The sequence below is a fragment of the Lottia gigantea genome (genome assembly GCF_000327385.1).
Source record: "Lottia gigantea unplaced genomic scaffold LOTGIsca_68, whole genome shotgun sequence".
NCBI classification, from domain to species: Eukaryota; Metazoa; Mollusca; class Gastropoda; family Lottiidae; genus Lottia; species Lottia gigantea.
In genome coordinates, this window is record NW_008710315.1 from 206,809 (window position 1) to 222,997 (window position 16,189).

The 16,189-nt window shown below is 35.1% G+C and overlaps 1 protein-coding gene across 1 annotated transcript; it reads left to right on the forward strand.

Annotated features, from left to right (window-relative positions):
- Positions 1 to 7,403: 7,403 nt before the first annotated feature.
- LOTGIDRAFT_167623 (hypothetical protein) lies at positions 7,404 to 16,156 on the forward strand (the record flags this gene model as incomplete). The annotated part of the gene is made up of 6 exons (XM_009065129.1): positions 7,404 to 7,455; positions 7,700 to 8,991; positions 9,535 to 9,634; positions 11,117 to 11,167; positions 15,084 to 15,143; positions 15,921 to 16,156. 6 exons carry the CDS (start codon positions 7,404 to 7,406, stop codon positions 16,154 to 16,156), a joined length of 1,791 nt encoding a protein of 596 aa, XP_009063377.1.
- Positions 16,157 to 16,189: the final 33 nt, after the last annotated feature.

The following is a 16,189-nucleotide window of genomic DNA, read 5'->3' on the forward strand; positions in this document are numbered from 1 at the left end:
AAGTGGATAAGTATATGGTTATGCATCCGTCTCCCATGTTCGCCCGCTCGTTAACACTTTTTGAAAAATAACGTGGGGTGTCTGTAAAACTATAAAAAGGGGCATTCCATCTGATGGAACAGAGACAAACTGACTCTGCCCGGCTTTTAATTACTCGATCAGTAGCAGAAAACTTATACTTATAACTATATCACGTCATTTTCATGTCATATTCTTAACCAGTGTAATAATTTCTTGATTAATTGTGGGAGAACCAGACACCGGCGGATATAAAATCTGATAATTGGTATGCTTGAGACTATTAACTGGTAAAGCAGAAATATAGACGATGAAAGCCGCGAATAGAGAAAGTACCGTGTTCGGTGTGGGATTAGCAATACAGTAGAATAGTAGAAACGAGTCCGCACATATAAATTCTATCCACTTCTATTTCCTTCTGAATCAATTATCGCGTATCGTACCTCGTTTAATCGCGGCTTTGGTGCTATACATTTGCCCCGATCGCTAATTGCGACACAACCACTGTGGCGACACATTCTCTTTCCTTTCTGAAAAACAATTATGACCATCAAGTAGTTATTTACATTTTGTAATGGATGTTCCGGGTTTCATGGAAAAGCAGCTACCACTTATTTCCTGTAATGACCACAGTTTAAAAGCGTTATCAAAAAGTCGATATATTCGCTTATATTATGAATATAAATACCATTAGATTATTATTTACTTCAAAACAAACACCCATTGAGAAAGTTCATTAGATGGAATGTCATAAGTGTTTATCGAACCGGCGTTCAAATGAAATTAGTCTATAGTTCTATACAAAATAAAAATAATAATAAAAAATTGCTATTCACAGTTATGTACAAGAGTCTAAAATGTGCTCGACCTTTTGGCTGATAAAGAATAATTTTAGTCATTGTTCAACAAAGTAAAATTGTATAATGCCGAATATTCAGAGTCGACAACAAAGCTTCTTTAGTTGAAGTGGATATATGGTTAAGCAAACCTATATATCCGTCACCCATGTTCGTGGGTCCACAATTGCCCGTTAACACTTTAGAAGGTACAATTCTTGACAGATTTGGACGAAACTTGATGAAATTAATTATGAAACCTATTTTACATCAAATATTTACTGTTTTGTTTTTTTAAGCGTTTGATTTCTAGCTTTAACAGAGCTGTCAGTGGACGTATGTTACCTTACCTGTCAAGCTATCTTACTTTATTGTGATACTTCGTTGATCTGTTTAAAGTCCCCAGTCCTTAAATTCTATTGATTTAACAATGTCATAGACATGCAAAACAAAAGTATCGATTTGTTTAAAAGCATGAAATTTCATATATCATTTTTTTTAAAACATTTAATTGATTTTTTTGGGGGGTTTATTGTATTTGTTTAATTCTAATAAAACTATTTTTAAAAAAAACGTAAAAAAGGTTAATAATCAATAACAAATTGAAAGAAATAAATCACAGCCACAGTCAGCCATCTCGCAGACAAATCATTGAGAATATAATAGTGGATTAAGGAATAACATGGAATATAATCGATTAAAGTATTATACGGTGTGTAATTTAGATGTTTTCTAAATTTCCATGTATCGGGGACGCTGATTCCAATTTTTGATCAGACGCCTGTGGTTTCTGCAATTCCATAAAACTAGGTTTTTCGTGATATCACTATTAACAAAATATGCTTTATCACACAAGACCTTTCGTGAATTCATCAAACACGTAGTTTAAAGATGCTCATTTTTCTTTGTCAAATCATGCCTACATATTGATTAATCAGTGTTTCTAATGAATTATACAAATATTCATGTTAAAATACACCAACTTTCATAGACATCCTTATCTAAACATATTCTTGGATTTTCTTGATCCCATTTCTTCTTTGTTCCCTTCATTTTCTGAATCTGAAGCCTTTTATATTGTAAACTGTGCATTATTGGAGCCGCCATATTGTTGTTGTTAGAAAAGAAATGCGGGGAGTGCACATGCGCGCATATTTAAACGATTTTTAACCAATCACGGATGTCTCTAACTGTATACACTGGTTATTCTTTTAAAAATAATAGCCAATCAAATTAAACATTGGAAATCGGGACTATTGGAAATGTAAACACGGGGATTCCCTCGGTAATTAGCTAATTACGAGTTAATTAGAGACCGCACAGATTAACTCTTGTACTCGGAAGTCGTTAGGATAACCGGTCAGTCGATTTATATAAGTGTTTGACACACAACAATGGATTAGAAACAAAAATGAATGACTCCATCTTTAAGAGGAATTTCAGGAACCACTGACGATTGATTGGCAGTTTAAATGGCACATTGTCCCTGATACACTAAAAACATTTACTACAATCTCTAAAAGTGGACAAAATCCTATCAAAATCTTAACTCCATCAAGAATCTTGTTAGATTAAAAACATAAATGTTATACCTGAAAATACGTCTAGAAAAAGTTATTCACTTCTATGTATCTGCTTGATCAAACTGAATTTGTCTTAAAAGGCCGGATTAATTAAAATCGGCATGTATCAATTGTTAAGTAAGTAGCCTAAAGTAGTTTTGGAGTTGATATTTCTAGTTCAAACCATAAACATAAGGTAGGAGACAAACTTCTCCACAATTTGGCGTTTATTTTCCTTATATCCGTACAGTATTTTTCCAAAAAGCATAACTAAGAAGTTTTTGCGCTAAAAAATGAACGGCCTGATTTTTTAGTGAAAACTTTCAGATACGTTTAGGGATACATGTTGATAGATTTTGTTGAAAAGTTTTCTTAAAAAAATATTTCGACCTACAAATAAAGTCGAATGCCCCTTTAAGTGGACAAAATCCTATCAATAATTAATGAAGCATAACACCATCAGGAAACTAGTTTCATTAGAAACTTCAGGTAACAATTATGAAAGCAATCAAGCATTATTTTTGATGGTTATTCAGCACAGTTTTCTTTGTAACTGAATTACAAACAATTTCGTTAAAGTCCCAGAAACGGCATTCTTTTCAGCTAAGCTTATCAGAAACTGTCTTCACAGCTCGCCGTCGAAATGTGAGCCTTCAAATCCGTATGATTCCAGAATTATCCTCGTTTGAAAGTTTAAATGACTACTCGTCTTTTCTGGAGACTGTCATAATAAGACGTAAGCTTATATGGAAACATCATCGTATTAGGAATACGGTTTTGACATGGTCTTATTAACCAGTAAGTATGACGAATGGGCGTGTGGTTTGGACATGATAATGGAAACATTAAGTAAAATTGAGGTATTTTTGAAGGAATTGTGCGGTTTTCGGACATTTTTAGTACTTCTGAAGACTATTTCCATATTTATTCAATATCCAAATCAACCCAGGAAAATGGCGAACGAATTTCTCTGACCAATCATACCTTAATCTCAGAAACTAGAATGGTTAGCTGAGCTAATCAGTAATAGTTTTCACAGCTCACCGTCGCAATTTGTGCCTTCAAATCCAAGTGTGTCTAGAATTATCTGCGTTTGAATGTTAAAATGACGACTCGTCAATTTAAGATACTGATACTCTGTGATATATAGAATACGTGTAATTAGAAATAGAAAGTAAAATTTCTAGTTTGGAGTCTTTTTAAAGGAATTATGTGCTTTCTGTTCAATTTTAGAACTTCTGAAGACTATTTACATATATTCAAGACTAAAATCAACCCCCTAAAATGGCACATTTCTCCCTTTAAACCTACAATGTTTGATAACAAAATGGGTTAATGTGCGTTTAATCAATTTTTAACTAATTCCCATTTTGTCTGAGTTAACGGCTACTAATTGTTATTGGCATAATTGCTATCGATACATGACCATATTTGAACCGTTTGTGTTTATGGATACGGAAACTACAAAACGTAAATGAGTGCTTGAAATAACAAGGACAACAGTAAGATTTTTAAAGATATTTTTGGAACCTAGTACCGAAATGGAACATAAGTTCAAAGGTAAATTATAATAGTTTGCTAAAAAATATACTCTGAAGTGGATACCTTTTTGGGTTTTGCTTTCGATACTTACTCACGTATGATTGACATACTCCCTCTTGTGAAAAGTTCATTAGCTGCAACCAATGGTTCGTGTTTGGATTTCGTTTTGCGGATCGGATCGTTTATTTATTTGGATATTTCTAAAGACTCAGAAGGTAAAAGGATTGTAAAAAGAGTTACCCAGTTTTTTAGCAGTTAGCTGTTAGTATCATTAGTAAGCCATGTATTATAAGAAATTGTTTGTTCTTTGGCAGTTGCAATCTTGTCTATGATTTATGCGTGTGAATTGCGTCTATAATACCTGTTGCACGTGTCACGTCATAACTTTGTAGTTCATTTTCATATTGAATGACCCATGATAGCTGTTGGACTCTTGGATTTTTAAATTTGTCACAAATAAAGAGGGGGTACAAATGGCATTTTGAGTTAAAGAGGGAAATAGAGCAAAATTTCCAGAATTAATTGTCTAATCCTCAAAAGAACTCATCAGCGGATATAATTCACGGAGCAAAGCGCCAGATTATGTCACTTGATTAATCAATCGTCAAAAACTATCGTGGGTATACAAAAAGGAATGAGAAACTAAAAGTATACATACAAATGTAGGGTTGTTTACTCTATTCTGCATCACATTAAATATTTTTAATTTTTTATTAAACTCCACTTGAAGTAATAAATTGAGTTCAAAATCCATAATCATAAGATATTTTTCCTCTATTGGTTGTAAGACTGAAATTCTAAAAGGTTTAGTTGTCATAGTCTGAACTCTTTTGAATTTTGATCAGTCAGTGAGTTGTTTTGATCACATTTTAATTTTACTCAGTTGGGCTATTATTGAAGAAAGATATAACATTTAAAATGTCTATTAAGCCAGAGAATAACAGTGTCAGACGTCTTTCACAATCTTTGTACTTTTTCCTTTACATAACAGATAAAGTACCTTACATTATTATCTAATAAGTTCTAAAACGTTACATAATTCATGAAATAAATGCTGATAATATGAAATAATTAGACCAAACTTTGAACTAATTAAGAATAATTAAGGATAAAAAATCAACAACTTTACTGATATTATTATTGCATTGTTTATTGCAGTTGAAATATTTTGTTAACTAGAATATATTGTGTAAGTGTCATGGATATTAAGAATTACCGGTTGATAAGTTTACCATTACCATATTATGCGATAAGCGAATAACTTCATCTTTGTTAAGGTCAGGCTGGTATCTTCTGATGTTGATAGCTTCACAAGTCTCCTGGTTTTATTTATATGTTTATTGATTCACAGTATGTGGGTCTCGTCAAAGTTGACTTCATGTCATGTTTTCTTTCCAATAGTTAGATATTCAGCCACAGAAGACGATCCTTTGTAAAATTTTTGTGAGATTCTATAGCACAGTCGGTTAAGATCAATGCCAAGAGGTTTGGCCAAGGACTAGCTGGTAGAGAGGATCCTTAACTGTGAACGCTAGTTGTCATCCTTGTAAAATATAGTTGTCTTTTTTTCTTCATTGTCTTTCAGAAACGTACATCCAGATATCTTTTAGTTTCTCCTATATGTGTTATTCCACTCATCTTGGTAGACACCCCTTTTTGGTTGTTGGAAGAATTCAATCTTGCAGTGGTTCCTTAGCAAGTCGCCGGAGAATACTGTTTCAATATCAACTGACTTCTTCAGGAACTTCTTAATTTGGTATAGCGCCTTTGTAATGAATAGTAACAGCGCGGGTTGGTGATCTGTTGTGGTCAGGTTGATGGCCATCTATATTAAAGGGACAGATGCGTGTGACTTTAGTCTTGATTATATGTAAATAGTCTTCAGTGGTACTAGAAATGTTAAACAATGCACAATTCCTTGAAAAAAATATATGACTTCTCTATATATCACAGAGTATCTTAAAATAACGAGTCGTCATTTTAACATTCAAACATGGATAATTGTAGACACACATGGATTTGAAGGCTCCAATTTCTACGGTGAGATGTGAACAATATTATTGATTGGATTAGCTATGATTGGTCAAATAAAATGGCTCACTTGCCCCTATAATTAAATAGCTTGAACAAAGATTGAATGGGGTTGGTCTGCCAGCAAAATACAGCTTAGAAGAATGAAAGAACTTCTCTTTCAAGTTTTCAATATTAGCAATAGTTGTTTATTAAATCATTGATTAATCTTAATTAGTTCAACATATTGTCTAGTCATTTTAGTATATATCATCAATTGTATATTATTTTAAGAATCGTGTAATGTTTTTATGTACCAATGCAAAACTGTATACTCTTGTATTAATGTACATCTCTTTGAAAGACAGAAAAACATATCGAAACATAACCAGTGATTGTTGTTCCATAAAGCTTAGTTATGCACATTGTCATTTCTAAGGAAGATTCTTTAGTCGATAGTTTAATCAGACGCGAGGTTGTGTTACATGGAAACACATGCATATCGCGCCAGTTTAGGTTTCTCGTCACTTCACGAGTGTAATTAACAATCTCATGTGTAGTTATTCTTGATTATAATACGGCATCGGTTGAAACTGCACTCGAGAAAGTCGTATTTTATGCGTTACGTTCAAGGGAAACCGGATGTTATGCTTTCTTTATCATTTTTCAGATTTAAATTCTATCAGCTGGTATAACTGATTTCTAACTGAATTCTTCTATGAACATTTATACCAAGAATATACATAAAAGATAGCTTGCCAGGCAATGTAATATACGCCCATTGGCAGCTTTGATTTTGAATAAAAATATTTAGCAGTACAGTAACAATCACCAGTATGAAATATTCAACCTTCAGTCATACACTTCTTTTGAACTCTTTAGGGCGATACTGAATAATTTTAAGCATGCGTTATTGCCCTTGTTCTTGAAAACGTGTTCAATTTTTAGCTAGTGAACACTCTAAAAGGCAAATATTCAATCATGCCTTTTAGTGTTTTAGAGCTAAATTTGAAAGCGTTTTCAAGAACAACTAACTTTTACTAAATATTTTTCGATTATTCTGATTTTCGATAGGGTTCATCCTTGGGTGATTACGAACATCCATACCAAGTTTTGTCAAAATCCGTCAAGAATTGTGTCTTGTAGAGTGTTTACGAGCAATTGTGGACGGACAGACATGGGTGACGACAATATACGCCCCCCATTTCATGTGGGCTTATAATAAGGACGAGTAATATACTCATTAACGTTTCTCAAGATAAAAAAAAAAATACGACAATATTGGAAACTCGATTGACACTCAATACATAGCATAATATTTACCTTAACCCTACCGGCTTCAATATATGCAATAATTACATGACGCAAGAATTGATTTACTTTTTTCAGAAGGGAAGCAGTTTCTTAATTCATTAATGAAATGATCTTCGGTAAAATGGAATGTCACGTACAAGTTGTGTTTCTGTGCTTGGTCTTTTTCATCCCTGGTAAGTTAGGGTTTTTTTTTTAAAATCATCAAATGATTTGTTCTCATTCGTTTACAAAATTCTTGAATTCGACTGGGCGTAAAGGGGGAATATAATGGGCCGGAACATACACCGTAAGAGATATACACATTTTTTTTTATTGTTAATTAGAAGTCGGTTTTATGTCTTTGTACCCGTCGTCAAGAGAATCACTTGCAGAAAAGGAAGGAGAGCTTGCCACTTCCATTTCATATTTATTTTTCAGCTGTGTGTTCGAATCCAGGAAAGGAATTCCTTTTGGCTTTCCCACAAAATTTAGGAAGTGGTACCCACGACATGGATATTCTTATAACGTCTGTCGTCGATTCAAATCTGACTGTGATTTTAACCTTCAACGCTCCTCCGGACTTCGCCGAACCCTCGAGTGTACAATTTACGCTATCGCCTAAGGAAAGATATGAAATGAAAGTGTCCAACACTTTGAGAATGTCAGTTGGAAATCTGAAAGAGAACAAATCCATGACAATTTGGAGCTCAGAGGATATCATAGTTCAAGTTTTCAACAAACACAACTCCAACGGAGATGCTTATTTAGCTTTGCCAGTAGACATCTTCGGAACCGAATTTTATTCTGTCAATTATGAGGTAACAATGGATGGTTCAGCCTCTTACTTAGTGGTCGTAGCTTGGGAAGACGACACAACGGTTACGATCCGGTTGCCGATATTTCAGTCCGATATTGAACTGCACTTTGAAGGTAGATATTATGGTAGCGGCGAAACAGTAACTATTCAATTATCCGCAAAAGAAGTATTTCAGCTGCAGATCTCAGCTGATTTAACAGGATCACATATAACATCAAATCGTCCAGTTTTCACAATCTCAGGACAAAATAGGACCACTGTTTTACACAAAACGTGCAAGAGTCATATGATGGACGTTCTTCCGCCTCTAGGAAGCGTATCAACTGAGTATGTCACGGTATCTTACCCTGACATCGGAGCGTTCTACAGAGATGATATGTACCGTATTATTTCTACATCAGTTAACACGACAGTGACAATCGGAGGAACACAAACAATCACTCTTGATCGAGATGGTGACTTCTATGATCTCTTCGTGAGTGCTTTCGTATATAACTTCGTCCATGCAAGCAAGCCTATCTATGTTACTCAAATGTCGTCGTCATATTTCAACCATTCGGCACGGTTTGGAGACCCGTCTTTGATGATTCTGACACCACTACAAGCAAAGAGAAGTAGCTATATTTTCTCCTCCATGAAATATACTACATATCGTGTCTTTATAACGATCGTCATTGACGAGAGTTCCTCGACTACACTTCACTTGGATGGGGCTCCCTTCACAACCCAATGGTACCCAGTTACTGGTAAACCAAGTTTAGTTGTGGGTATGGTGGAGATTAACCAAATCGATTTGGTATCTCATCACATACACCATCCTGATGGAGTGGCTTTTTTGGCATATCTTCAGGCCGGTGAAACATGTGAGGCTTATGCTTTACCTTTAGGCTATTACGTAACATCTTCACCAAAGGTGAGTGTACTAATATGACATTGTATATTTTTCTGAACTGCAGACCTTTTTTTTACTATTCGTATCCCTTTCCGGCGGACTGGAACAATGCCATTATCTGCCCGGTGCATAAATAGGGTCCGAGAGACTCCCCTGAAAACTTTAGAGGTACATCCCTCCTTCCTGTAGTGGGAAAATTTTTCATAAAAACATTAAATACAAGACTAACAAGAGGGTTTAACGTTACTGAGCAATTGTTTGAATATCTAGTATATAACTATATTCAGTGATGTGTATGGGTTTCTGAGGACAGTTATTCATCTTTTCCAAAAAAACAGTCTTCTTTTCCAATAAAGCTGTCTTCTTTTCCAAATCTTGCAAAAATTGATCTGATAAAAATCGATCTGATTGTATCAGACCACGATTACTCTTTTCACCTGATGGTATCCACTATTACACATGTACTACTTTCACTCTCGATTTTGTCATACTTTGGGCAGGATTTTCATAAAGGGGAATTGTCTTGCTTGTACGGATTGAAGACAGTTCAAATTTTAATTGCAGCCATGTGAAGAATCATCAACGTCTCCTGGAGATGGACTTGACAATAATTGTAATGGGGAGGTTGATGAAGAAGTATGTTGTATACGCAATGGAGAATCGGGTAAGGTACATCATCAGTATTCAGTGCTCACTTAAAGTGATAATACGTCTTAGAATGAACATAAAAGTTCTCAAGAATGGTCTATATGGGTATATATTCATCGGTTATTTATAACACCAGGTATATCTACTGATTAATATATCAGAGCCAGACACTCGAAATTACAGTGTAAGTGTAATCGATGCTCTAAAGACATTGCAATTAGAACCTCCCCAAGTTCAATTATCAAAAGGTTACGAAACGTTTTATTGATTCCTACTGGTCGTGTCATGTCATGCTTTGGTTGACTGACGGATGGTCATGCTCTGGTGCATTCTGACACACATTTGAGGACAAAAATGTATAAAAATAAGTTAGTTGTGTTTAAAGAATTTTACCAACTGATATGACAGAAAACAGCAAAATTTAACGTAACGTTTCGCAGATTGAACTCGGTACAGGTTTAAATTGACTGATCGCAATCAATATCCCCATTACAAAAAGTAGTCAAATATTGTTACTAAATTTATTCTAAACGTTTCCTTATTAATAATGGAAATTATCAATAAACGCAAACAGATACACAATTGATTAGCCAAGAACATTCTGGAGAAACAAAGTATTTTCTTCATTATCTTATAAAATTAGTTTTTTGTAAGATTTTGTATATACTTGTATGTCCAGAGCTAAAGTTTTCAAAGATCGCCGAAATGAACATATTCGACATTTTGGTGGCTTGATTTGAGTTCTCAAACTAGGATTTCACTTTTTATTCCTCTATTTTCTATATATTATGGCAGAGTTTCAAGAAAAAGAGGAGTCGTTATTTGAACTTTCAAACGTGGATAATTCCGGACAGGCATGGATTTGAAGGCTCGACGATGAGTTCTTGTGAATATTGTTACAGATAAGCTTATCTAAAAAAAAATCCCGTTTCTGAGAAGACGAAGGTACGGTGTGTCAAATTGATTGTAAACCTGTCCCTTGTAGGTCATTGAACTATTTTTGGTTGGTAACACGTTAACCCCCGTTACTTTTAAGCGAAGTACTACCACCGCCATTACTATACGTCCAGAACCGTTTTTTCTGAAAGGTTGTGTGACAACTTAATGTTCGGAATGGTTGCAGTGTAAGCTGTGACTGGTGCAGTCACAATACCAGATGCGTGCCAAGCAACCCACCTTACGTTGTCTTTGTTCATCTGGTAGATGTAACATCTACAGTGCGCTATTTTTTGGGTCAATCGTACCTTAAACTCAGAAACGGGATTTTTTGGGCTACGCCAATCGGTAATAGTGTTCAAATCAACGTCTGTCCAGAATTATCCGCGTTTGGACGTTAAAATGACTACTGTCTATCATATATAGAAATCGTGAGTGAAATTCATAGTTTTAATTATTTTTAAAGGAATTATGCGATTTTCTTACATTCCTTGTACTTTTGAAGAGTGTTTAAAGCACCCAAAATAGTGCAACTATCTCCTTGATATGTAATATTTTACAGGTATGATATATTACAATGATGTAAAAAATAGAGATTGTTTAGCGCCAGCAGGTAAGTACCTAGTGTAGAGTGCAGCGTTATGCAGTTTTACGCAATAAACGTCATGCAGTGTGCAATGAGAAAAATTGGTCAGATCAACGGTGTAAGCCTTCTCGGATTTCCAACTTTTACCAAAAGATCTATCATTAGCGCTACGTCTGGAAGTTTTGAATGGAACAATCATGTTTACATTTTGTTCATTTTACAGTATTCTTTCAAGTTTCTTTTGATAAAGTTTAACGTATTTACCAAAAAAAGATTTTCATAACTAAATTTTTGGAATATTGTCCTTTAATGCAGAGGGTTGCTGTAATCAATTTATTTTTTAATTTGCGTGTATTGCGTTCATGTTGCTCCTTATCGTGCTTCCGGGTCGTGTAGATCTGGAATGATCGTGTAGATCTGGAATAATCTTAGAAGACGCAAATGCAAACCTGATATCTTAGAGAAATTTTATGATCAGCTACGAATGACTGGAAACTTATAACACAGTTATGGGAACCTAGTATAAAGTCATACAATCGTGCCCCCTCACACGAGAAAGACGTTCTTAATGCGCTGCTACTGCGACAGAAAATTGGCCCAGAGCATGTTAAGGTCGCCATAAACGTGTAGGACACGCCAGACATCGTATTATTGTCGAGAACCGGCTTTTATATTGGACATGCTCAAAACAAACGCCAAGGTTCGGCGATCAGTCCAGGAACGAGTTGAGAACGCCAAGGGATCGAGAAGATCGTCATGTAAGCATTCTGACACCTCCTAGAGCGGTATTAAAACACAGTACACGCCTGACAATATAGTCGGATAACTTGCGAGATGAGGTCGACTATTTTTAAGTTTGTAATTTTGTTCACCAATTTTTCTCAAGTTTGACTGCGACCTAGTACATTTCTGGTTCCAAGATTTTTTTCCACAATACATGACTTCAATTATTGACTTCATATTTGTCTGAAAATTAGTAAAGGCATGGTATCGTGGGAAATCATGAAAAAAAATATTGATCATGAGAGATAAAGATCTAATTTTAAAGCATATTATATTAAGCTATTACTAAGCTATTAAAGTTACAACGGATGTGAAAATAAACAGCAAAACTCGATAGCACTTAAATGACGACAATCTGGAATTTTTAATGGAAATTGAAATCTTTGAAAATGCATTGAATTCCATCGGAAAAGCAGCTACCAGCAAAATATCAAAAGCGAAATGAAAATGTACCATTTGGGCTAATGGAGACGGTGTGGCTCAGTGAGCGTGCTAGCTTACCGGAAGGTCCTGGGTTCAATCCTGGCATAGGTCGAGGTAATATCTTCAGCTTTGTCAATCCGGTTTTCCCCTGTCAGTGATGCCGGTAAGAGGGGTTGACTTGGAAAATGTGTCTTGTTGTTGGGATGGGACATTAAACCGAGATGGTAAATATCGCTGTCCTGGCAAAATTTTCCTCAATGCACACTGCACGGTGTTTCTTGTCTTCATCAGCTCAATGAAGTTCAAAACAGCAGGATGTAAGCATTATTTTCATCTTCAAAGTGTTTGTCCTTATAAAATCATTGGTAACGAAAAGGAAAATAGAATCATACGATTGCAAAATTGTAAAATCGAGCTTTTAAAATAGACACATTTGAAACAACTGCATGAAAATGTCTAAAAGCTATGTCTGATTTTGTCGGAAAAGTAAACAACAAAAGTGGTTTGGTTAATGGAACCTGACTATAATATTACCTTATAGAAATAATATTTAATTGAGAAGTGAATCGGATACGATAATGACAGAGGAAAATAAACATTCAGCTTCCTGTGGCATTATAGAAGTCTTGAAATCTTGACGATAAGGCATTCTGTGATGTACCCGATCTCCGGGTGTTGGTGATGCAGGTCGGGGGGACTGACACGGACAAAGCATATAGTTCAGATGACACAGTAGCCAAAAATTATCCGGTCCGAGTACGTTTCACTTCGAACGGGCCCATTTTATGGCAGTGTAAACTCGGCTAATAAACCCATGCTCCGTGTAATACACTACGGTCCATGTACGTGGAAAACCTCTTGACTGTTGTTCGGATTTGAAAAGAGTAGACATATACACGATTCCAGTTCAGTCTTTCTATAATTCTAAGCTCAAATTGTGACAGAACAGCGGGATTTTAAACTGTAATTTATTTTATTGATCGCCTGGTTCAATTCTGCACAGTGTAGTTTGTATAGTCATATGAAGATTTTACCTGCATGCTTGGTAGCCTGAAAAGCGTCCTTACTGAGCTGCTATGGCGGTGGAAAATTAGATCAGAGGTGTGTAAGAAGCGTCAGATATCGTACGGTGGGCGCCATTGTTGCCAATAATCACCGTTAAAATCGCCACTCAATCGAGAATGTCTGAAGACATTGGGAGCGCAACAATTTGTAATTTGTTAATATTATGAATAATTTAATTGTTTTGATTTTTTCGTTTGTGAAAATACAAAAATGTTATTGATATCACATAATGTCCTCTAAATTCAATAGTTTCGTACTATAGTGTAAATTTTAATTAATCCATAATTTTAGCATGCCAATATTTTATTTCCAGTTAGTTGGTTGGTAGATGACGTTAAGGTCCGCTTTTTTATGCTAATGGGGGATACTAAGAGCATCGATTTGTACCATTCCAATTTCCAATCAGATGTCCTTGGTTTCTGTCACTCCACTAAACCTAAGTTTTACCCCCGCAAAATTTGCTTGTATCAAACAAGACCTTTGCGGGGGTTACTTCATAAAATACTTAGTTTTTTTTAGAATTGCTTGAAACACAGACGTCTGATTGTAAATTGGATTAGCACAAATTGATACACATAAAAAATTTAGAAAACCTCTTTACAAACCCTTTAACACGCTCTGAACCAATTTTCCGTCGCGGTAGCAGCGTCGGGGCCATTATAACATGACAAATCAATTTTGAATTTTTTTTTTTCAAATTTATTTTTAATGTTTTTTTTCAAAGCAAATGTCAGACAAAAATATTGATTTTATTCCTAGAAAGACAAAAACATTAGTTACATCACAAATAACTTTCTCGTATTTAATGTATTAAGTTCGTCTTATCATAAACTAAAATAACCATTAGTTTAATTATGTTTTATTAGTTTCATTTTATTATTGATAAATTAAATCAACAATATTAGTCTTAAAGACACGAGTTAGCTATTTTATGACCAAACGTACTTAAATCTCCGAAACGAGAATTTTTTTAAGCTAAGCCAATCAGTAACAGTGTTCACAGCTCACCATCGAAATTTGAGCCTTCAAATCCAGGCGTGTGCAGAGATATCCGGTTAAAAAGACCCGTCTTTCCTAGAGGCTTATATATAGAAAAAATATTCATAGGAAGTGGAATTCCAATTGTTTTTTTCTTTTTGAAGGAATTGTGCGATTATGGTACATTTTCTAGTACTTCTGAAGACTATTTGCATACATTCAAGACCCCAATCAATATCCAAAAATGGCGAAAGTGTCCATTATACTCTAATGTTGCAAAATCAGTCTGATCCAAATTCTGTGATCAAATAACTATGGCCACTTTGTCTCAATCAATTTTCCGTTTGACTTCATTTAAGATGACCGAATTCATTGTGACCAAATTTCCTCGATCAAAGAGCGACACAATGGTGATAAAGGTGATGCTAACAATGTCATCATCGGACTGAAATTATTGACAACTTCGCTACATTTTTCTCCTCTATAAAGTCCACATCGAAGCCTAATCGATGGAAAGAACTTGGTGGCCATTTCCGTCGAACATGTGATCGATATAAAATGGTGGAGGCTGTCATTTAAAATATGATATCAACATCACGTCTCATTGGTTTAAAAATACCAAATACTCTGATCACGGGCAGCAAATGGATCCACAGGCGACAAGTACATGACTAATGTTATTTTGTTATTACAGGTTATACAACGAGTGATATTATATGTTGCGGAGAAAATAACCAGCAATATCTTTGTCGAGGTAATATAACATTTTGAAGCGAAGCTACAAATGGTATACATGCCCAGGTGGCGACATAATCTGGTTATAAGTATAGGGTTTGGTCAGTGCAGTTGCAGGAAACATAGCCGTAAAAAAGGACGTTATATAAAGGCCATCGCTCGCCATTATCGGAGGTTGATTTGAATACAGTACCGTACTGAAGGGGGCGGACATTGGGCCTCACCTTGGAGAGACACCTCTCATTTTGTCGCCCTCAGTAGTATATGAGCTTACACATTGGTCGCATAGGGATTCTCCATTCCATTTCATTTCATGGGGAAAATGCGACCAATGTGTAAACTCCCAAAAAGACCTAAACTCCCTACATTTCATAAATTCTTACAGCAAAACATCCTACATTTCATAAAACATCCTACATTTCATAAATTCTTACATTAAAAAAGACCAAAAACACCTTCAATCAATTTCCTACATTCCATCAAAAAAGCATATTAAAAATACCCTTATATAAAATAACATCTGGTTTTAAAATAATGTAGAAGGGAGATAACTCTTTTTTTGGAAATTTTCTACTCAAATTTTAAACCTTAAAAATGGCAAATAAAATACTAGATCCAATCTTTAGATTATACGATCCGATTCGTTATTCGTTTAACAAGAAAAAAAAAAGGATTATATTATCATCTCACCCACTGTTGGTTCCAAATCCCAATAGAATTACCTTCGAAATAAATTCATTATCGAATTGGTTGCTTCTTTCCGATGCTTATTTCAGATGCGATTTCAAAATTAAAGATGGAACTCAGAATCAAGTTCCACAAACTAATACAACGTTAGAAAACAATTTCTTTCCATCTTTATTTAGCGAGATGGTTTTGGAAGCTGGTTCAAATCCGATAGAAACAATTAAACACCCTGGGGAAATCGACACAATGTTGAAAACAGTTTTATATCCTAAAGATTTCGATTCAGTCTCGGGTTGGATACCCGATGTTGGGGATGGAAGTGTTTTAAAAATGATGCTGATTTAGCTAGAGTGAGAGTTGTTGCTCGGAACACAATAG